The sequence below is a fragment of the Orussus abietinus genome, unplaced genomic scaffold (assembly GCF_000612105.2).
Source record: "Orussus abietinus isolate OABI.00-Male unplaced genomic scaffold, Oabi_2.0 scaffold20, whole genome shotgun sequence".
NCBI lineage: Eukaryota > Metazoa > Arthropoda > Insecta > Hymenoptera > Orussidae > Orussus > Orussus abietinus.
Genome location: NW_019394282.1, coordinates 801,007 through 823,210, shown reverse-complemented (window position 1 = coordinate 823,210; position 22,204 = coordinate 801,007). Strand labels below are relative to the sequence as shown.

The following is a 22,204-nucleotide window of genomic DNA, read 5'->3' as shown; positions in this document are numbered from 1 at the left end:
AAAGACAGTCATAAATTTCTCCGATCCCAAGACGGGATGTTCTTATCTCGAATTTCATGTCAACAATGTAACCGTCTTAGTTAAATTTCTTATGCAATGATAATAATGGAAAGACGTAGATATTCTCTGATAAGACCTGAAACAATAACAATACAGTTGTACATTTCTACGTGGGATGGATTAAATGATTAAATTCCTTATGCAACGTTAATAACAGGACGTGAATGTTCACTGACAGAATCTGGAATTGTGTCAAATAGATGTTAAATTTCTAAACTGTTGAAATGTCGACTAAATAACGAGATCACCAGGTTACAACGGTATCGTTGAAATTTGCAGAAATTACGTCTTTACAATAGAAACATGTTGACTCATGAAGGCGTAGAACGAATGGTAATTTTCCTATAAAGCGTTTAATGTTATCTGGACAACCTAAACAAATCGGTTTGCCAATTATCGACAGCCCCAGTGCCAGAAAAATTCTCCTCTCGTCGATAAAATTTATCTTCCATCTTTGAAACAGCGATTAGGACCCGATGAAGATAATTTCGGTCGGACTTTCATCGACAAGTGATGTAATGGTCAATGGTAATGAAATTATATCGATGACAAGGTGACCCAGAAAGATCTTATTAATTTTAGCCGATCACCTTGTTTTTTAAACCGCTTTATTTTATTTAACGTCATCCCGGTCATTTTGGAGTCAGTCAGACCTGAAGCGATTTTTATTATAACATTTATAAGACTAAAACGCCTACAAATTTTTGCAATTTATAAGCAGATCCCTTAGTTACGAAGTAGTGACGTAGCAATAAAACGCTACATTAAGTTTCGTAGGGGAATTCAAACGAGACTTGAAAAATATCCATATCCACAAATACGTGACTTGAAAATCGCCATTTGAGTTGTGAAGGATCAGGGTGGTTCGAAAGTGGCGTCAAAGAAGACTCGTTTATAAAACCTTTTTCCAAACTGGGTCTACCGAATAGTTTCACATTTTTCAACCTAATTATGAAGGCTTTAAGGAAGGTCCTAACACCCACGACGTGTTTAAAAAATTTCTCATAAAAATGAGATTTCACGAGAATCAGGACCTTCCTTTCAGCCTCCTTATTCGTATCGTAGAGGCTGGCAACGATTCGGTATCCCCAGTTCGGAGAAAAGTTTGACGAACGATTGACCCCTCGGATGCCACTTTTACGACCCCTCGAAAAATCAGTCGAAATGAGAAAATGACAATATTCCCGGGCCCCGGCGTGGCCGGTTAGAGTTAAACGGCATCTCCGGCAGGGGCAATGGGAGCGTCATAGGCGGCGCGGATCCAGTCGGTCGGTGCAGACTGCAACACGTCGCAACAGGCAGAAGCAAGCCGAAGCGGGCAGAAGCAACGGGCACAGGGCGGCCCAGCGACAGTTATCCACGATTATCCAGTCCGGTCGCGGCTTCGGCCGGCCACGGTTGCCGGGGCCGGCGGGGCGAGCGGGGGGAGCGAAGCTCGCGCGCGGCGGCGTCGCGTCGCGACGAGAAGCCCGTTCGAATCTTTGATTTTTCAGCGCCCACGCGCGCAGCGCCGTCCGTGCCTCCCCATTGGTCGGCCGGCGTGACGTCACGGCCGATAAGGGGCTCCAATTGGCTTAAGCCCCCGGAGCCGGGCGTCTGCTGTGACAGTCGAGCGAGTGGCGTCCGACGCGACGATCAGCAGGCCATGCAATGTCCTTACCGACCCGGACTCAGCTGGACGCAACAGCTGTAGAGAATTTCCGAGAGTACCTGCGGATCCCGTCGGTCCACCCGGACGTCGAATACGGTAAGAGAGCCCTGCCCGTTCGCCGTTCAGGCATCTCGAGACGCGGAGAATCCCGAGGAGAACCGGCCCGGAGCCGGCCGCTCGGCCGAGCAGATCGGAAAATCGCGGACGTGTCGCGGCCGGCCCTCGCGCGACGAAACGGGGTCGCTCAACGACGCGCTTCCTCGTTCGCCCAATTAATTCCTGATTGCCGGCCGACGCGCCGGCGGCCTCGCTCGTCGCGACTCGGAGGGACGGGGATCGAGCCGGGGCTCGGGAAAAATTGGCCGTCCCTCGGCGGGCCCGGCGTGACGCCGAAAAACGACGCAGCGTCGGAGACGCTATCCAGCCATTGTCTTGCCCCACCCTGTGTGGCGGCCGTTATTTCTATTTTTATGATTTTCCACCGCGAGGCTCGGGTTGCCGAGGCCTTGCATGGGTACTAGGGGGTGGACGGACGTTTTTTCGATTTTTCTCCGCCCCCGGATTTCTCACGTCCCGGGAAATTGGAGCTTGCCTCGAGGCTCGCGCGTCTACGCCGCGGCGTTTCTTGCGACCGCTTGCCACCGGAAAGGTTTTTCGCCGCTTCGTGTTGCATAAGTTCGTTCTTTTCCTCGCTTTTATTGTCGCCGAGCCTAAAATCCTTGTTACTCGTTGCATCGGTTCTCTATTACGCGTTACCTGGGTGGCGCCGACTGGTTCAAGGCTTCTGTCTCCTCAAAGTGGGAGGATATTTTTTTTTTTTACCCGGCTAGATTACGTTCTCGTATTCGTGTAAAACTAGCCGCTTTGATCGGGACACCGAAGAGGTTATTATTAGTTTCTATTGGACATTTTTCACGGAATTGTTCCTAGCACAACTTTTGATCACAAGAACCGATAGAAGAAGGATCTTGGTGTTACTTAGATCCCAGAATTTCTCAAACTTGTAATGGCTAATTATGTAATCGTTTCTATTTGAATTGACCTATTGACGTTATTATGGCAAGTAATTGTATCATTTTACTATGGAAATGTAGCAAGGCATAGTTTTGGTTTTCTGGACTTCTTGATAATGGCCGTTGTTTAAAAAATGTATTTTGAAACCAAAGCATCTTTATGGATTGGTTTTTTTCTCCTACATGGTTAAATTATAAATTTTGTAATATCATTCGAATTCAGTTGCAAAGTATGAAATGTTTCTAGTTTGGGTTAGATTTTTTCCAAGTGTTTTATTAACCCTTTGCGGTCGTATGTCTACTCTCAGCCACCAAAATCCTCTTGATCTTGGGAAAATGCGACCGCAAAGGGTTAATTCCTGTCGTTGTTGATATTTTCGAGATTTTTGCTTCTGAAATGTACTTTAAAATACTGAAATTCTTCTGTGAAACGAATATAACTGTCTATTTTTTCAGATGGGTGCGTTACATTCTTACGGAAGCAAGCTAAATCCCTCGACTTACCTCTACGGATATATCATGTCGCCCCCGGCAAGCCAGTTGTGGTTATCACATGGGAAGGCACCGCTCCCGAGGAACCAGCCATTCTCCTGAATAGCCACATGGATGTCGTACCAGTTTTTCCTGTAAGCACGTTATCTTTAATGATTAATATTCAATATTCAATATTTTTTAGAAGCAAAACATATCATCCCCCAGGTTGCACATTATACAGAACTGATAACATGGCTTAAATTTAATACCATTAACGCTGTACTGTGTCAACCTTAATTCTTGTATCGAATCGGAAATCCAATGTAAAATATAAAAAAAATATGTGTATTAAAAAGAGATGAAACAATCTCAATCATTAGAATGGTTCCTTCAATGGCACTGAACATGAAAGTATATTGCAAATTTCATACCCATATCAAGGGATTTTTAGTTTATACAAATAATGCTAGAATATGAAGTAATAATGAAATGTTTTAAACAGAATGATTGGACTCATCCCCCATTTGGTGCCGAAATGGATGAGAAAGAAAACATTTATGCCCGTGGCAGTCAGGACATGAAATGTGTTGGTATTCAATATCTGGAAGCAATTCGTCGTTTTAAACTTGAAAAAAAACGATTTAAAAGAACCATCCATGTTTCATTTGTGCCAGAAGAAGAAGTCGGAGGAACTCCAGGCATGAAAGAATTTGTTCATACAAAAGATTTCAAATCACTCAATGTTGGATTTTCATTAGACGAAGGTGCTGCATCACCTACTGAAAACTTTTACCTGTTTTATGGCGAAAGATCAATATGGCACGTATGGATCACGTGTCCTGGCACACCTGGCCATGGTTCTATCATGTTCGACAACACAGCTGGAGAAAAGATAAAACATATCATCGATCGATTTATGAATTTTCGAGCTAAGGAGAAAGCAAAACTTGAAGACCCCAAAGTTAAATTGGGTGATGTCACATCCATAAATCTTACACAGCTTCGAGTAAGTATCAAAATTGGCGTTCAAAGATGAAGAACATTCTAGCCTAGTTTTAATGATATGAACGTACCAGTTGAATTAAAATTACTTTAAAGCTGTGCATCAAACTATTCTATAGTAATGTACAGATATTTAACTTACACTTTATTTGGTAAAATTTCCTTTTTTTATGTCTGAACATTGGAATTTTTAGACTGGTAAGTACACACTTTTAACATAAGTAGCGCTAGATCTTTTTCCTTCATTATATAAACCGTTTTCATATCTCTTTCTAAGCATAAATGCTATTCTCTTAATAATTCATTAAACTTCTAATTCTGTGAAGAACCCCAGTCATCTTATTGATCCATATTTACCTTGTATAAATTCATTATCATTGAGGTATATTAAAAATAGATTTGATGGTCCATAAATTAATTGACTACAATTTTTCAGGGAGGTGTGCAGATGAACGTGTTACCTGATAACGTATCAGTTGCATTTGATATACGCCTTGCAACAACAGTAAATCACAAGGAATTTGAAGAAACAATCAGAGGGTGGTGCAAGGAAGCAGGAGAAGGAGTGAGCTTGAAATTTGAACAAAAGAACAATCAAATAGAAAATACAAAATTGGACAACAGCAATCCATTCTGGACCGCATTAAAAAAAGCTTGCGATTCTATTAATGTCAATTTAGAAACTGGTATCTTTCCAGGAGGAACTGATAGCCGTTTCGTGCGACTGGTAAGTGTCCATTTTGTCATTTAATTGTCAGTATCCATTATCCATTAATTGATACATACAGAATTTAAATTTAACTACTTTTAACAATTGTTAATAATCTTTACAGGTTGGCATACCAGCTATTGGTTTCTCTCCGATGAATAATACTCCTATTCTTCTGCACTGTAATGATGAATTCTTGAACAAGGACATATTTTTACGTGGCATCGAAATTTATCAGAAAATAATACCAGCTGTGGCTAGTGCTTGAATAGAAAGAAATTAAAAACGTACACGAAGAATATATTTTCACCGGTGAAGTACAAGAATTTAATTAATCAAAAGAGATATAGTAGAGTAAATCTGCTAGCAACGTTTATGGAACGTTGTATGTTAATCGTATGTGCAACAGTCAATGTACATGTCTATAAGCTTTATGCACGCATGAGAATGTGTACAAATATTATAAAAAGAGAGGGTCAAGGGAATCTATAATAGTTAGATGGAGAATATGAGGTATTAAGAATGAAGGAACACCATACGATGGCTGCTACGAGTTAAGAAGACAGAACTTCCTTCTAAAACATTCCTTGAACTCTGAAAGAAGATTAAAAAGAGAATATATGTGGAATTAAATATTTCTTAAATTGATATTGCGGTTGTGCCAATGCAGTTGATAAAGGAGCATACATTTGTGTATTATTTGAGTGGTTTATGTTAAAACTGCAAGCTAGAGTAAATCTAAGTTACCGTCACGAAGACTGAAGAAAAGAGATATATTTTTCAGAAATATAAAGACAAAACTGGATGTCTTACAGTAAAACGTTGATATAACCGTGAATGGGATAAGAGTAAAGAGACGATAACTCCTGTCGTGTCATCGATATCGTATACATGAAACATATGTACGATTACATCGGTGAATATTTCAACGCATGTAGCCCGTGAACCAAAAGATGGAAGTAGATTCTAGAAAGAATATGATTTACTCCTAGTACCACTAAATGAGGCAAACCAATTGGATGATTTCCGAAAAACAACAAAATATTCTCCGATGCGACGTTCCTGCATAATCTGGTACTATTTCGTGCCATGAAAGAAGTCTTACAACACAAGACTATCAACTAGGAACCACAATAGCCATGTGATTTACGGGAGTGAAGAAGCATAAACACGGGATTGCGTACTTCCAAAACAAGGAGTCAAGTGCAAGCCTGGAGCATCGGTATCTTGGAAGGAGGTCTTCCAATTTCGTCAACATCCACATAGATAAATTCAGTGAGCGTTATAGCGAGAAAGTAATTTATATATACAAAGATAATGTTACCTAAAAGTGGTTACGGAAATATACAAAAAGAATCGCAGTGGTGGAAGGCTCAATTGACCCCAGCAGTACAGGGATCCTGCTCCGTGACTGGGTGAGAAATTGCACAAAAAATAAAAAAATATTAGAAAAAAAAATAAGAAAGGAAAAATCGGTCACGACATCCGAGTGACCGTTCTTACCGGAGGAGACGTCTCGAGAGGTGACAGTGCCGCGCGAAATCTTCTCCACCGCGTTAAGGAGACGTGCTCGGACTCGTGCGTGTAGCCTGTGTGTGTACGTGTGCATTCCCGCCATCATCGCGCGTAGTGGCCTGTCCCGAGTGGGGCACCCTGCCACCCCTACCCCCCCGGGGCCATTGGACTCGTCCGACGTTTCGACGCTTCCCCGTGCTCGTCTTCTCTCCCGAAATCCCGAGATTGCGAGAGATACCGGGCGAAAGGGACGCGCCGTCGCGCGGGCGAGGGATCGCCGGTGTTCGGGAGTCAAAATAATGCGGGGTTACCGCGTAAACTGTCAGTTTCCACGCGGGGCTCGGGCCGCGGCCATTTTGAAGCGGGTAAGGTAGGGAGGTGGGGGCACGCGCTTAGCCTCGTCGCCGCCGCTCAGCCCCTCCGCTCGGTCTCGGCCGTCAGACCGCCGCCGTACGGTGCCCCGTGTACCTTGTGCTCGCGCCTCTTTTACCGCGCAGGCGTGTATTTTTCACCGGCTACTCGCGTGCCCCGCGAGTGACGTCCGCGGCCAGTGGCATATCTCGAGCTCGGTCCCTCCGGGCGGCTCTCTCCTTTGTCGGCCATGTGCATTGGGTGTGCAATTTAAAATGTCCTCGCACCTCGCCGCGGCCGACCAATAGCGCGCCGGCCCCACCGGTCACGTGATCCAACCGGGCCAATCGGCCATACGGGATTTGAAATCGTGCGTGGTCTTTGTTCACGGCTCGGCCCGTCAACGTTGCTCCTCAGTTCCGTGAACGGGGGCCCCGTGTCGGTGTCCGTCTATACATGGTCGCTGCCCGAAATCGCATTTATTCCACGTAAATACATATATGTGTGAGACCGGTGCGTGGACACGAGGACGACGTAACCCGAGGCTCGTCGTATACACGGTAGGTGACCTCGAGCGCGGCTCCTCCACGAGCCTACCCGCGAATAACACCCGCGCCGAGGGAAACGTCTCGCCGCCGCCGCCGTCGCGTCGGGTCGCCCGAGACTTCCCGTAGATGCTTCCCTGTCACCGCGTCGCGCTGACGCGGCCCGACGGCGACGACGCGGCCGACCCGGTATTTTTAGACCGCGTGCCCGCGACATGTCTTTCTCTCTCTCTCTTTCATTCTCCCTTGTTCTGTCTCGCTCCCCATTATGCGCGCGCGCACGGGATCCCGCGCTCCGCCGACGGACCCTAACAAAGGCCCCGGGCTCTCTCGGCCTTGCCGATCCTCCCAAAACCCGAACCCCGGTCGACGTCGCCGAGCCTCCTTCGGGCCTCTCCCATTGTCCGCTCAGACGCCCCCCCATAAACCCCGTGCTGATTTCCCCTCCCCCGAAACCTGCCGAAATGCCCCGCACCCAAGTTCCCGGAACTCGGCCGGCCCCCTTAATCCCGGGTCGTCCGAAAATTCTGCCGGCTAATCCTCCGATTTCTAGACAGCTGCATGCCGGGCATGTTTTGAGCCGCCATGTTGTTTCCCCGTTTACGCGTTGATTAGCTTTTCGAGCATGCGGTGTCCTTTGATCTTTTGCCGTTCGTTACGTACGATGGAAAATTCGCAATCGCGGGTCGCTTGAATAATCAACGGGGGAAATTGGGCCGTTCGTTCTCTGGTGCGGGGTAAATTAAAATGGCCGATGTGTTTATTACTCGCTTTTAAGTCCAGCGTGGAAAAGATTTAGTTTAGAGGGGGAAATCCCGAAATGTGGGAATTGCTGGACGGGCTCTTATTTTTCATTTGTTGGGTTAAGTCGTGTATCTGGTTGGATGGTTTATTTAATGATGCAGATTTCTAGGCTCAATCGTGATCGTTTACGCGAATCTAGATGTAGATGTGCTTTCTTGGCGAGGAAATGGAGATACTATTGACACGAGACGTGATCGATGATGCGGACATATGACGTAGGAGAAAACCGCGAACTTGAATGAACTTTGTGTTGTCTGTTTTTCTTCATTTTTTTTTCTTTCTCCCTCCCTCCCTCTCTTTCCTTGCCGGGGCATCGGGGGAACAATTGACACGCGAGAAAGTAAACGTACTCCGAAGCCGATTTCCGATCGCTTCGGAAGTTCGCTTCTTCGGCGCTTGATGCGATTAGGGTTTTGCTTTCTTGTAAAAAACGCCATTCAATTCTCGCCGATTAAATCGTCCAGTTACGCTGTCCTCTTTCGACTTATTATTTTCTTCTTTCTTTCAGGGTTTTTCTTTTTATGTTTTATTTTTCTTTTCAGTTCGCCACGTGGTAAAAATTTCACGGTCTTGCAGTATCGGATTTTGTTTGTTTACTTCTTACATGTCGCGATTGGAGTTTTATCGGAGTAGCTTACAAGGAGATAAGGCACTCCCAAGGACGCGATTGTAAAATTACCGGTATGGGTCGTAATGATTCATTTCTGTCCTATGAATGGTAATCCATTATTTTTATTTTTATTTTTTCTCCTTTTCTTGTAATTTTTAATGGAAAATTCGCGCAGGAGGGTACAAACTCTAGGGGAGAAATATCGCGGCATGTAATGATAAGTGCGCCAGTCGGAGACTGATACTATAATATTAATTGTTTAGGGTCGTTTGGAGGTATTTAATCTTGGTTTAACAAATTTTTGACGTTCTTCCTATATATCACAAGGAAAATAAGATGGACGAAGAGTATCGCGTGCATCGCGGGCGAAAGATCATTTTGACCTGGGCGCCTTTGATACACGGTATACTATTTTTTTTTTTCTCTGTTTTTCGTGGGAACACCGATGACAAGTGACGGCCTCGCAACGACGAGGAGACTGACTTGATTCCGACGACTTTCAAGAGGCGACTAAGCTCGGCTTTCGCGCCCTGAAGTCGGCCGCGGTTACTCGAATAGCTCGAAATAGCGACCCATCGGGCAGCCTCGCCCTAACCTCAACGTTTTCTTCCATTCCTGGGGAAATAATATTTACAACTAAACTACCACCGAATGATCTATGACACGCCGTTCGTTAAGATATCTCGCGAGAATCTGCCATTCTACATCGACTGCTGCCCATTTTTTTTTTTTTTAATTTAATTCCCAAATGACGTCGTTATTTCGACGAACCCTGATTTTCGAGCCACCTTTGCCGCGCCTACGATGCGCGAGGTAACTTCTCGTCCACGCCGCATGATTTGTTTGTACTCAAGAGTTAAAAGTATTACGCGCTCGTTACGTCAGATGCTCCCCTCCCTCCCGCCGCTGTTGCCCCTTTCTCGTTCATTCTGCGGAGCGCGCATTGTCGCGCGCGGCCCGCGCAACCCACGGCCGAGGCGCGTAGCGACATTCACCGAGCGAGTGGGAGCGAGCGAGAGCGAGGCGCCGCGCCGCGAGGGGGAGCGAGACACTAGAGGGGGGCGAGGCGCCGCCGGGAACGAGAGCGCCGCGTAACGGGCGCATCGAACGTAAATAAACATTTCGTACGCGCGCGACACCGTCCGCTGCCCCGCACCTCTCTTAGTCTGTTCCGTACCGACTGGAAAGGGACTTGTAACAGACAATGAGCCGATGTTGCATTGATACCAAGAAACTCGTGTCGAATGATGAATTTTTTTTTTCTTTTCCGATCCTAGAAATATATTGGGAGAAATTAATTTCGCCAATGAAGTGCTCCCTTATCCGCTTAAGAGTCGGCTTTTAGAGACCTATTTGACGACTCTCGGAATCTTCCGGCTCACTTTTGGACATCGAAATCGCTATTATTTTTTGTATTAAATTTCGTCGAGCCCTCAGCAAGACAATTGGCCGAGTTCGATGGCCATTCATAAATCGGTCTAAGGTGTTCGGGGATTGGCTCGATTTCGGTTTTCGAATTCGAGAGAGAGATTTATTGTTGGAACTTATCGGCCGCGCGAAATCCGACTAGTTTTACAGCTAGGTACCTTTTACGCGCTTCATTTAGATAAACCCGATTGGGAAGACAGGGACCGAGGTCGTTTGTAAGGACAAATTTCGGGGAAGGGGTATGGAAAATGCAGGTCATTAAAGGGTCTCACACCTCCTGTAAACGATTACCTGGGGGCAATTAGAGGCCTACTCGGGTCGGCCTATTGTCGAGGTCGGAAAAGGTCGCCATTATTCGGGGACCGATTCATAGACTACGGGAATTTCGGCTCGTAGCGAAGCTACCTGTCGATGAATATTCATTGTGTCCGCCGGTAGAGGACCGTTTTGATGGGAATTCAAATCCGATGTATTGCCTCCTCCTCCTTCTCCTCCTTCGGGCCTGGACTTATTAAAACCGAAAACATTATTTTCAAGCTTTGCCAGTCCTAAACGGTCGCTCTTCGAGGGCGCTCGTTGCGACGCTCGTCTCTTGTCCCATTCATCCCCCGAGTGTCGTCGCAAGAGTCGGAAGGTAAAGCACAGTGAATATTTATACGCATTTTGACTACCCGTCAATGAATCGGAAAACCGTCCACCGAGTGAAATATTTACTTCCTAAGGGAATTTCATTGATACAGCGATCTGAAGCTTTCTTGACACATGGGAGTTCCTTGGTTCGAGTAAAATTGATTTTGCAATAATCATTAGCGTTGCAATCCAAACGACACGGTGAACGAATATCAGGCGCAAAATTAAATGAAATGAAATAATTATGCGAAATAAATTTTGCACGAAATTGGTCTCGAGTATTGAAAATATTAATGGCTGTTGTATATTTTTAATAGAGTGTTACGTTGAACTCGAACTACTTAGTATTTTCAATATAAAAGGATTAATGGGGAAGAAATGTTGCTTCGAGTTGATGCAAGAACGAGTTCACCGGTGACTGATTTAAATTTCAGTTTGTTGTAATATTCATTTTGTCGAAGTACTTCGATCTTGTAGGTGAATCAACTTTTCATTCCAACGCTTTTCTGCACGGAAAATGTAACGCCAATGGATTTTGCAAGGTTGAGCTTAGGAAAATGAGGTATTCTTTGTAATTCGCCTTAATTTCATTCAATCAGTAAAGATTCAGTTTACGCAAAAATTAATTTTTCTTTCCTCGAGGAAGTGATTCTTTCGCTCGGTGTAATCGTACCGCACGAGGTTCGCTTTATATCGCCTACTCGAATAATAAAATGTTATCAACGAGATGAATAATTCATGTTGATATAAATTTAAATATGCATTGAAATGTGCCTAGAAACAAAAATTCCTTTGAAGACATTTTCCTTTGTATCATTTTGTGTGCTGGCAGCGATGTGAGATTTTGAAAATCCTCTGATAAGGAGCACGGAATTGGTAGACGAGAAGAAAGGAGGTGAGGCGGGAAGGAAAGGGGAAAAGAAATCGTAACGCGTCGTGTAATGTATTAGATAATCCGTAGTACTCGTATTGACCGCCTCTATCGGTTACACTCGTTTCACGCCCGATAAGGCCGACGCATTCACCGGTGATAACGGCCTCCAGTGATACCGGATATTTAGTGCACGCGGTGAATGGTCGCACTCTTCGAGTAGACCGTTTCCCGGACAATTTCCGTCGAGTTTCCTCCCTGGTTCGATATTCCTTATCACGGATGTCCCTCTAAAGTGTCGATAACTATTCGTAACTCGAAATACGTTTTATTTATTTTTTTCTTCAGGTAGGTAAAATGCTTTTCGTTTGCCTACTGTAAGCCTTGACGTCGCAAGTGTCGTAAGAAAAGCGTACGAATTAATATTAATATCAATATTAATTAATATTCACTTTCCGTTAATTGAAATGCATGACTAAGTCAGTGGATTTTTAACCTCTGTTCCACATACTTTCTTGCATATATTTGCGTATTTTATATTCTGTAGTTTTATATATATATATAAAGACATATTATGTACATAATGACGAACGTTTGTATGCGCGCGATGAACTCGGAATCTACTGGACTTATTTTTACAGGTATGTTTTTTTATGATCTCGCAAAGTGCATGCGCTTTGTTTCATTAGTTCGTTAGATGAGGAAGCCTATTGACGAACGAAAGCATAGCAGGATTTTTTTATTTTTTTTTTATTTAAAAAAAGTTGAAACGGGTCCAGGTAACGCAGGGTTTACACTTGCTAATATATTTGACGGCTTATATTAATAAAATATGAGGGGAAAAGATAAAGAGAGAACAAGATGAGGTGTATGGTAGAATCCGTCATACCACGTGTCTTTAGTTAACATCAGGTTTACAGACATTCCTTGTACACCTACTTGTACGGTCACCAGACAAATTGATAGCTAAACAAAAACCAGCTTTTTTTTTTTAATAAAAAAAAGTATCAATTCATATAACTTAAGAGGCCTTTACTGCACCTCCTTTAACTTTTGTTCTAATTCTAATTATGCAATTTTATATTCATGTAATGTTTATAATATTAATATGTTACCAGAAAAGGAAAGTAGTAATAGTTCCTGTAATCTTGCTCGTGAAATTCGTAACTCGTTTAATTGGATCTTGTGAATTTTGTGTTAACGATTAGAAGCATCGATGTGCACGTTTGCGCCCTGATTCTGGCATTCATTTAAAAGCGGAAGTTAACTCGTATAAGTCGGCGGAAACGGCCAAGTTGGATGACATCTGGTCGCCGGAAAGGTGCGACGTTTGCCCCTCGTTTAGCATGTGTTTCGTTCCGACATGTGTCGACCGAGCATGTGACATATCTGGAGCGATAAGCGGGATGCGCATAGATCTGGTGCATAAGATCCATTCATGCAGGGCCCCACGAGGCGAGATGTTTAAGGGGGGCATTTAACGTATTCCTCTGCCACATCTATCCACGGCGCCAATCGCGTATATTTCACTTCTCGAACGACCCGTCGTGACCATTAACATAATCCCGTAAAAATGTTTCCTCACCCTCGGATTAAAAAGAAGCAAAAAGAAAAAAAAAACAATCGTTACAATTAAGACGATATGAAAGTGGCATATGAGGGATCCATTGTTTGGGAAACTGTTCTCTGAACAGGGTGCCACTGAATTCTTTGAAACATTCCGCGTGAACGTGGAGGCCCTAAGGAAGGTCCCGACCCTCATGAAATTTTTATTAAATACAAAAACGGTTTATAAACATTTTCTAAGTTTTGTATAAAAATTGAGACTTCATGGGACCTCCGTGTTCACGTGGCAAGGTTTCAAAAGAATTGAGTACATTAAGTTTAGAGGAAAGCTTTATAAACGGTTAACTCCTTGGATGGCACTTTCGTGTCGCCTTAATGCCGTTCGTGCGTACATTCTTTTTTTTTTTTTATTTAAATTTTCAAGTATCGCCCGCGAAGCGTTTTGACGTTTTTTGTCTGGGGTCGATCGATTGTTCAAGAACTACGTTTAGTTGTATAGAATAAGCCGGGACATTTGAAGATAGGAATTGAAGAAGAAACAACGCGATTCATTTCGGGGCTCGAAAGGTGCAAACCGGAGGGGTACGAATTTTTGGGGCCTGGGGCGGTGCAGGGCCTTCGGGTACTTTTCCACGGGGAGAGAGCGGGGTTTCTCGAAAAGGTAGAAACAACAGGGTCGGGCCCCGGAAAACTGTTGACCGTGGGAACCTTCTGGGAATTCTACCCTGCCCCCGCCATATGCCCACCGCAGGGAATATCCTGCGGGCTGGTCGGGCCCGAAATCCAGTCCCGGGCCCTATTACAGTGGGGCCTTGTCCGGATACGCGTGATTGTGTACGTATATATAAAACTGCACCTATACACGCTCCAACGTGAACGCATATTGCGTGCGTGCGAATTGTCATTTTTTAATAGAAATTTCTCATATCACGGTAGTGTCGCACCTTAAGGTGATGTGAAAGTGGCGTCGAAGAGGTTTTGTTTACAATACTTTTCTCTCAATTCGGTTTACCGAATAGTTTGAAACTTTACAACGTGAATAGGGAGGCTATAAGGAAGGTCCTGAAACTCATGAAATTTCAATTCTTTTCCAATTTCTTTGTAGGTATTTTAAAAATAGTCTATAGAGAAAATGAAATTTCCCGAGTTTCAGGACCTACCTTAGGGTCTTCATATTCACGTTTTAAAGTATGAAACGATTTGAGACACTCAGTTTGTAGAAAAGTTTTATGAACAATTGAGCTTTCGGATGCCACTTTCACATCCCCTTAAGGTGTCATGAAGGGGTCATTCTATATGAGATATCATGAGACCTCTTTGATACCTTCATATCATCTTAATATTTATTTCTCCATGTTGGTATTGTACTCGAGACAGTGACGAGCGCGTAAGGGTATTTCATGAAATATTAATTATGATTAGCAATAATTCCCTTTAACTAGGAAATTTCACTTCCAACTCACGGCCTTGCACCGATTTCTTTGCTGTCTAATTTCGGTTTTCTCGGCGTTTTTTTTTTTTTTTGTGAGTTTCTGAAAATGGTCTTGCTACTTTTTATCCCTGTCCTGCAGGTGTTTCAAGGTGCATGTCGACATGCGCATTGCGTACACGTGCATGGATACTTTTATATGTATAGAAGGTTCATAATTCTCATACAGCTTCATATTTTTATTATGTATATATATATGAGTTGTGCAAGTCGCTTTTGGTGTCGGGGCTTGGGGATATTGCGGTTTCGAGGTGTCGTAAGAACGGCGATCCTCCGTTTCGCAGGGTCCGGGTGGAGTGGTGCTCTGTTCCGGTAATCAAGGCTTTTGTACGACTCTCCCGCCGCCGTTCGCCCAGACGGCTCGCGAAAGAGATGCTTTTCTCATTTTTAAATCGACGTGGCGCCTCCACCCCGCGAGAGACGCGGTCTTTCCAATTTTACTTGGGAGGCTAACCTAAGCGTACTCGTTTATATGCGCGCAGAAGCTAGGATTAATTATATACGCATATAGGTTAGGTTAGGTCAGTGGTTCTTAGCTTTTTTGAAGTCCCCCATTTTCAGTCGTGAGGAACATTTGTGGAAAATCGTCAAAGACGTAAAAGTAAGGATAAAATATAAAGTGCAACGTAAATGAAGAAAAAAAAAAAGATTGGTGCGCGATCGCCAAATTGATTAGAATCGTTAGGTATTAATAATTATTCTTAATTCGTCTTTAGTAACATTACCGCTTTACGCGGTCGGCACTGCCTGCCTTGGGCGTAATTATTGTTTTTATTTGCGTTCTTTTGTATTTCACTCCAAATGTCAGTGATTAAGAGAATGAGGCATTGGCATTCATGAAGGCGTTACGCAAATGGTTTCAATATTGAGACAAAGGGGAATGTATATGGTGATTAACTGCTAGATATAGCATTTAACTTTTCGAATCGGATCCCTTTTGTAACATGGGAATTTACACGTATTATCATGCCAGGAGAGGTTTCATTTCGAAGATATGCGGAACACGGGCTGAGAACCACTTAAGTATTGCAAGAGGTTGAAGAATCAAGGTGGACGTTAAACAATGAAATGGTCTGGGTAGAATATTAAGTATTTCATCGTTTTTAGTGGTTTGGTGGTTCGGATTTATATCCTTTTGCGGGGGGATTGTTCTTTGTACATCGTTAAACGGAGCTTTGCTTTGCGGTTCTGTTTCGGAAAGGAGAATCCAGCTCTCTATAGACCCACTAGCTCAAAATGGCGGAATAAAGGTCGGCAGATGCGCGTTGCACATGGGAGCACATGATATAGGATGGCAGGGAATATTGAGTACACTAAGGGTTACAGATGTAACCATTACTAGCTACCACTGAATTGTTTTCATTGAACATGATCGAATGACATGTCAATTATCGCACGCTTCCCGTTTTCAAGCAATTACACACTTATTAAATTGCATGGTCTCTATAACATCACATTCGGCATCCAAGTTAAAGAAAAGTATAATGTAATATTACCCTTAAAGTAAAAATGCACTAATATGGCAAATATACAATGTCACGCGTATTTATACATTTTTCTATTTTATGATTTTTTTTTTCACGTGACACTTCAGTTTACGAAGAGTGTAAAACTGTGCGTAAATTTCCATCGATTTTTATCAGCGCAGGTTTGTTTCGCCTTTTATATGTACATATATAACTAAAAAAAATTGATAGGGCGCGCGGGTCCGAAAAGCTCAAAATTTAATATTTCAGATCCAAGAATCGATCCGACTTAAAAATGTGCGTAAATTTCCATCGATTTTTATCAGCGCAAGTTTGTTTCGCCTTTTATATGTACATATATAATAACAAAATCTGATAGGGTGCGCGGGTCCGAAATGCTCAAAATTTAATATTTCAGATCCAAGAATCGATCCGACTTTGTTATCAGGTGGATAGACACGGACAATTGTAGATTAATGGTAGAGGAGGTATTTTGGGAGTCTCGCAAAATCGTACTTGAGTAGAATGCGCAAAAAACGCAAGTACGATCAGACGTTCAGCATGTATGTATGTATATATATGTATGGAGTTCTAAAAATTGTCGACGGAGACATGCTTTGGGACTAAATTTCGCCAGTCCGAAGAATATGCCCCTCCTCAGAGACCCGGGAACCGGGCTTCATTAAACACCTTGAAAGCGGATTCAGCAATCGCCTCTAAGAAAGTAACGCGAAGTAACGTTATTTTCCAGGAATTTAATTACAGCCTCGCGATATATAATGCCCCTTGTCGTATTGTTCCGCGAAAATGGCTTTCGATTCAGGCCGGCCCGATCGAATTTTCCGCGTTTAATAATTTGCCGGAGCGCAGATTATTTAGATCATACGGATCGTACAGATTTACGATGAACCTTGTGGTTTTCCAATTTTTTTTTTAACGATGAAAAATGAAGTCTTTCGACGAGCCTTCGTTTCGCAAAGCTTCGATTGTTCGTCCTGAAACCATCCGAGATTCGCTTGGCACGCCCTCTCCGAGTCGTAACACTTCTATGGATTACGTGGCTTCGGATTTCCTTGCTTTCTACCGAGGGTGTTCCATTGCCGGCCTCCTCGACAATAATACCATTACATGCTGGAATATTAAATAATACGCCCGAGTTAGCACTCGCAGAGGGGTGAAGGGGGGAGGTCTTACAGCGATCGGAAAAAGTTCCCCTTAGACCTGGTATTCTTGTCCGATGCGATTTTTAAGAGTAGAATTTCCCGAGGTCTATGTATATGTNTACTCGATATACAAATTATTAATATTTGTCGGAGAGATGTGTCATTGCTTCATGAAATGGCGATGCCCATCGAGGACGATTTACCAGAAAATAGTCTCGATCGAACTCTCGGGATTTCCCACGGGATGGAGTGGCGGGAAAAAAAAAAGTAATGGAGGCAAGAGTCGAGGTCAGTTTTATTTCTCGCGTTTGTTTTCCTGTTTCCTCTTTTTGCTTCCACTTCATTGACGTACCTCGAGTGTACCTCTTCGCGACCCAGTTTCTCGTAGACCGGCGGCGAAGCGACGGAAATCGCTTCCGGAAAGACATTCTACGTCATTTCCGGTATTTTTGCCGGGCCTAGAAGTCGATCACTGATAAGCGGCGTGTTAACTGTGTTTTATTCCCAATCGCCAGGTTAGAGGAAATCGAGCCCCGGTGCTCTTAGGATAAATTCTTGATTAGGCACATCGTACGGAATCGTCCATTGTCGGCGCTCTTTATTCTGTCGACCTCGTTTCTTAAAAGGGAAAAAAATATAGTTTGAAGGGTATGAGATATTTTCGCCGAAATTGTGGGATGATTGATTGCCGTTGCTCCTGGATACGTATCGCGGGAATATTCAAGAATAAATTTGGCATGCGTAATTTTTTCCCTTTTTTTTGTTATCTTGTTTCGTAAACACTAACGAGCACGGCGAGAGGTTCGACTAACCAGTCATTTCCATTCTCATCCCGGCCACTTTCCCATGAACTTTGATAATATATCTCAGCCAAAGTCTGGTGCAATGGCTCGGGTAATTTCGATTCGCCGCCGTCGTCGTCATTATCAACTAATTGCCCTTCACGCGTTCCCGCATATACGAGGACGGAACTCATCGCGAGATGCGTACTCGTTTTTTTACACCGTTCGTCAGAAAAAAATTGCAACCCCGTTAAGCCTAAAACGAAAGTCGAAATTAAAAATAATCATACTAACACGTGCATCGATGACGGAGAGGCCTAAGTAATTTTTTCTTGGGAAACTAACCTTATTGCAATCAATGAATCTCATTTTTTTTTTTTTAGATTTTTACTTGGACCATTTTCATCATTTCTGGCACATGTATCGTCTAGGGTAACATGAAGATAGTGATTTTAATTTAGAGTATACTTGTACATAGCCTCGTATCGATATGATAAACTATGTACGTGATTATTTGATGTACTCAACTTTGATTTTTTGGCGCTGCTCATTTTCTGCGTAATAATGTAATGTACTGTCGACATACCCAAAAAAGAAAATAAGTTTCATTTTTTTTTTTTGGTGATGTTACGCCTCGATTGAATGCTTTAACTTTAGGGAATTAAGTTTGACGATTTTAAGGTATTATCGGTTAATCATTTTCTGAGCGTTATTAATCGGGTGTATTTCGGGAAATGATATTGTTCGCGGCGTTTATGGCTTGAGATGAATGAAGCTTCCTGGTTATGGCGTGCACGACACGGGAACGCGTTTCGCACGAAAGTTCAAACTGATGGGCACACTGTATAACTTTCGTCAGGCGCGTTCTTTGATATTACGTGTACCGTGACCGACGAGAAATCGCGTCTACCACCTACGGAGCATTATCGTGTACATTCGCGTTTGCTAATAGAAACGATCGCGGGTTGCTTAACGGCGCCCGGCCTTTTCCCCTCGGCGCGAATTAACCGCTGAAAAAGTGGCACCTTTGTTGGCCGAGTTAACCGACGTTCCGTATTTTGTCAGTTTTTCACGATTTTTATTTATTTAATTTTTTCCAATTTTTTCCAACTTTTCCGCGACCTTCAGAACTAACCCTCTATACCCCACTTTCTTCTTCAGCCGAAGAAAATCTAACGTAACATGAAATTTCCGAATAATAACTATCTGATATTAATTATTTGCGCATAAATGCCCAATGTATGTAAACTATTATACATTTGAAACGTTTGTAAATCCACAATTTATGAGCATGTTCCTTGGCTACAATGGAGTGGTGCAAGCTTAAGGTGGTACATTAACCCATTTGCATCATAAGGAAGTATGAAACAAGGGCCCTTATCGGCGAAATTTCAGGCTGAATGATAGTGACTAGTAAAATTGAGCGCATATCTGTACGCTCCGGTGATAGTGACCAGGAAAACTGAGCGTATATATACGCTAATGATGTAAATGTTAATGTTTCAAGTACCGGCGAAAATAATGACATTCTTAAACTGGTCGCCGCGAACTTGTATCGTTAAGGCAAGGACAAAGATGATAAAATTTGTGCGCCGCGCCGGCTAACAGTCGGTGAGCCAACTAAGCAGGACGTGATTCACGTCAGCGGCAATCGGGAATAGAATTTAGAATGACGTGAATTCACGTCAGCCGGCAACCAGGAATGGAACTTGGAAAAGACGTGAATTCACGTCAGCGGTCGCGAACGTGTTAAATGAATAGGCCCGAAAAGTAAGAATGGAAGCCAAGAACGTCCCGCGATCTTTTCCGAGAGCGCTGACCTTGCCTTCCAGTGCTCTCGCTCTCTTTATCCAGTGTATTCGTCGGCATAGCCAGGCGAGTGCAATGCCCGAAATGTGTGCGACGCACAACGAGACATATTTTCCACGCGATAGAGCCGCCCCGGGACGCGCGGGCTCGCCTTCCCCGCCGATAAAGTAGATCGATAGGCCTCGGCGCACGGGTTAAAAGTGTATTTCTCGGTGCATTATTTACATTGCCCGTGGCTTCCCTTGCTCTTACCGCGTCCCCAGCTAAGCGCTCACTTATGGCGCGTCCATTGACGAGGAACTACGTACACGTGGCGGGGAAATGCAGGGCCCGCAAGAAAAAAAGGAAAACGATGGAATTAAAAATCGCCCCGGTGGAGGTGGAACATCGAAATCAATGATGATTACACGTTCTCGATTATTCAGAATCGTGGCCGATCATGCTTTCACGATTGATGATTCGATACTCTCATGATGAGGTAGAAGTAAAGAAAGAAAAAAAAAAAAATCTAACAAATGAATTTCTCCCATATCTTGCGATAGAGTATATTTCATTTATATCACGATCATTTGAAGGTAGTTTCGCGATAATACGAGGATGACTTAATTGGGCCGCTTTTTCATGGCCCTCGGCACGTGTACTCTATCGTGAGATGGTCTTACGCGTTTGGTACTCCTTCTCTTGGGGGTTATTGTAATTACTTTTTCTTTTTTTTCGTACTGCTTTTCTTTCTTTTCCAAGACTGAGGAGATAACGCGCGGATATGTGTCACTTCAGAGAAGCATGGTTTAATCCTCTTTGGGATATTTCCAAATATTGCAATTGCCAGGCTCTCCAACCTGCGTTCGGTGCTTCCCCATACGCATCGGATAATATAGTTTCGGCCGATCGAAATTAATTTCGAACGGCCGGATACGTTACCCGGGCGTTTAAACGAGACTCGTCGATCCGTGATGCGCGCGCTCGGTAATTGCGCAGCGAAAAGGGTGTCGCACGTGTTAATGCACGAATGTATTTATGTCATTACAATCTCCCTTCGGGGCATTCCTCTCCGAGTCTCTCCTCGGTTCGCGGCCATCGAGACGGAATTTCTGGGAAGTACTTCGCCGAGCAGCGGGGCCAACTTTTCCGCGGGCGATCGAGTCGGAGAAAAAGCGTCAAACCGAGAGAAGAGGAGCCTCCACCCCCGCAGGAGACATATACATATACATATAACTCCTCGCGGTTCAATCCCCAAGACAACCCCGTCCATTCCTGAGATAACAATCTCATTAAGGGAATGATTCTTCCCGAAACGCGACCACGGGGGGGGGGGGGGAGTAATACCAAAATTGCGCCGATTTCCCCGGACGGGACGATTCGTCGGGAGTAATCGTTAATTTTGGCACCTCCTTCCTCCGGGCGATCGCCCTCGGCGAAAGAAAAGCGATAATAAAAGAAGAAACGGAATGAGGGGGGGGGGGGGGAAGGAAAAAGGAAAACCGCGAGAATTCGATCTCCTCGCGTGCCTCCCCGTCGTCCCCCCCCCCTTTCCGGCGCTTCTCTCCCCTCCTCTAAGCGGTGCAATCGGCGCAGCGTGAAAACGAAACAGAGCGCCATTGCACCGAGAAGCCCGTATGAAAATGCAAGCCCACTGAATTTTCAAACGCGCGCGCCCCTCCCTCGCTCTCTTCCCGGTTCACCGTCCGACCTCCCCTCGGCCCGCTGGTCGACGGGGAGAGGGGAGGGGAGGGACTGTCTCGCGCACTCCGCCAGTGGTGGGGACGCCGGATCGATACTCGGGAAACGAGGGACGCGCGTACAGTTGGTCCATCACGAGATCCAGACAGGCTCCGGGCCGCTCCCCTCGGCGCCGGCCGTCGGCCAAGGGCCCGCCGGAACCAGGGGAAATGACCTATCGGACGACTCCTGCCGGGCGGCTCTTTCCCTTGGACCGCGGCGCGACTACGTGCCCCCTTCGCCCTCTGGAGAAACCGACGCTAGAACGCGGGACTCGGAGCCCCTCGGCCGGGATTACGTGCCGAGACCCAGGAGTCCTTTCGGCCCTGCGGATATATTCTCCCCATTCAAATTCTGCTTATCCATTTCCCCCGAATTTGGCCGTACACTGAGAAAATAAATGTCATTCTCGAATCTAAGAGATGTTTCGTCAATTCAAAGGATTACCCTCGAACTCCGAATAACGTTGGATGCAACGTCTCGTCGGAATTGTAAGGAATTTTTATCGAGTTTCAGGGAAGTTCTTTGAATCGATGAGATATTTCCT

The 22,204-nt window shown here is 44.3% G+C and overlaps 2 protein-coding genes across 2 annotated transcripts in view; both read left to right on the top strand.

Moving 5' to 3' along the window:
- The first annotated feature begins 1,563 nt into the window (after positions 1-1,563).
- Positions 1,564-6,270, top strand: LOC105694539 (aminoacylase-1). Its single transcript, XM_012415310.2, has 5 exons — positions 1,564-1,807; positions 3,181-3,350; positions 3,701-4,204; positions 4,637-4,927; positions 5,034-6,270. The coding sequence occupies exons 1-5, from the start codon at positions 1,711-1,713 to the stop codon at positions 5,175-5,177; spliced, it is 1,206 nt and encodes a 401-aa protein (XP_012270733.1). The 5' UTR covers positions 1,564-1,710; the 3' UTR covers positions 5,178-6,270.
- A 132-nt stretch (positions 6,271-6,402) lies between these two features.
- LOC105694538 (forkhead box protein P1) overlaps positions 6,403-22,204 on the top strand; it is a 48,434-nt gene continuing 32,632 nt past the window's right edge. The window contains exon 1 of the mRNA XM_012415309.2: positions 6,403-7,335. The gene's annotated coding sequence lies outside the window, so the exon portion shown is untranslated. The remainder of the gene's footprint in view (positions 7,336-22,204) is intronic.

Excerpts from the sequence above, each read along its gene's own strand:
- LOC105694539 (XM_012415310.2), top strand. The coding sequence starts at position 1,711 with ATGTCCTTACCGACCCGGACTCAGCTGGACGCAACAGCTGTAGAGAAT. Across the intron at positions 1,808-3,180 it reads CCACCCGGACGTCGAATACG|ATGGGTGCGTTACATTCTTA; the intron begins GTAAGAGAGCCC and ends CTATTTTTTCAG. Across the intron at positions 4,205-4,636 it reads TAAATCTTACACAGCTTCGA|GGAGGTGTGCAGATGAACGT; the intron begins GTAAGTATCAAA and ends ACAATTTTTCAG.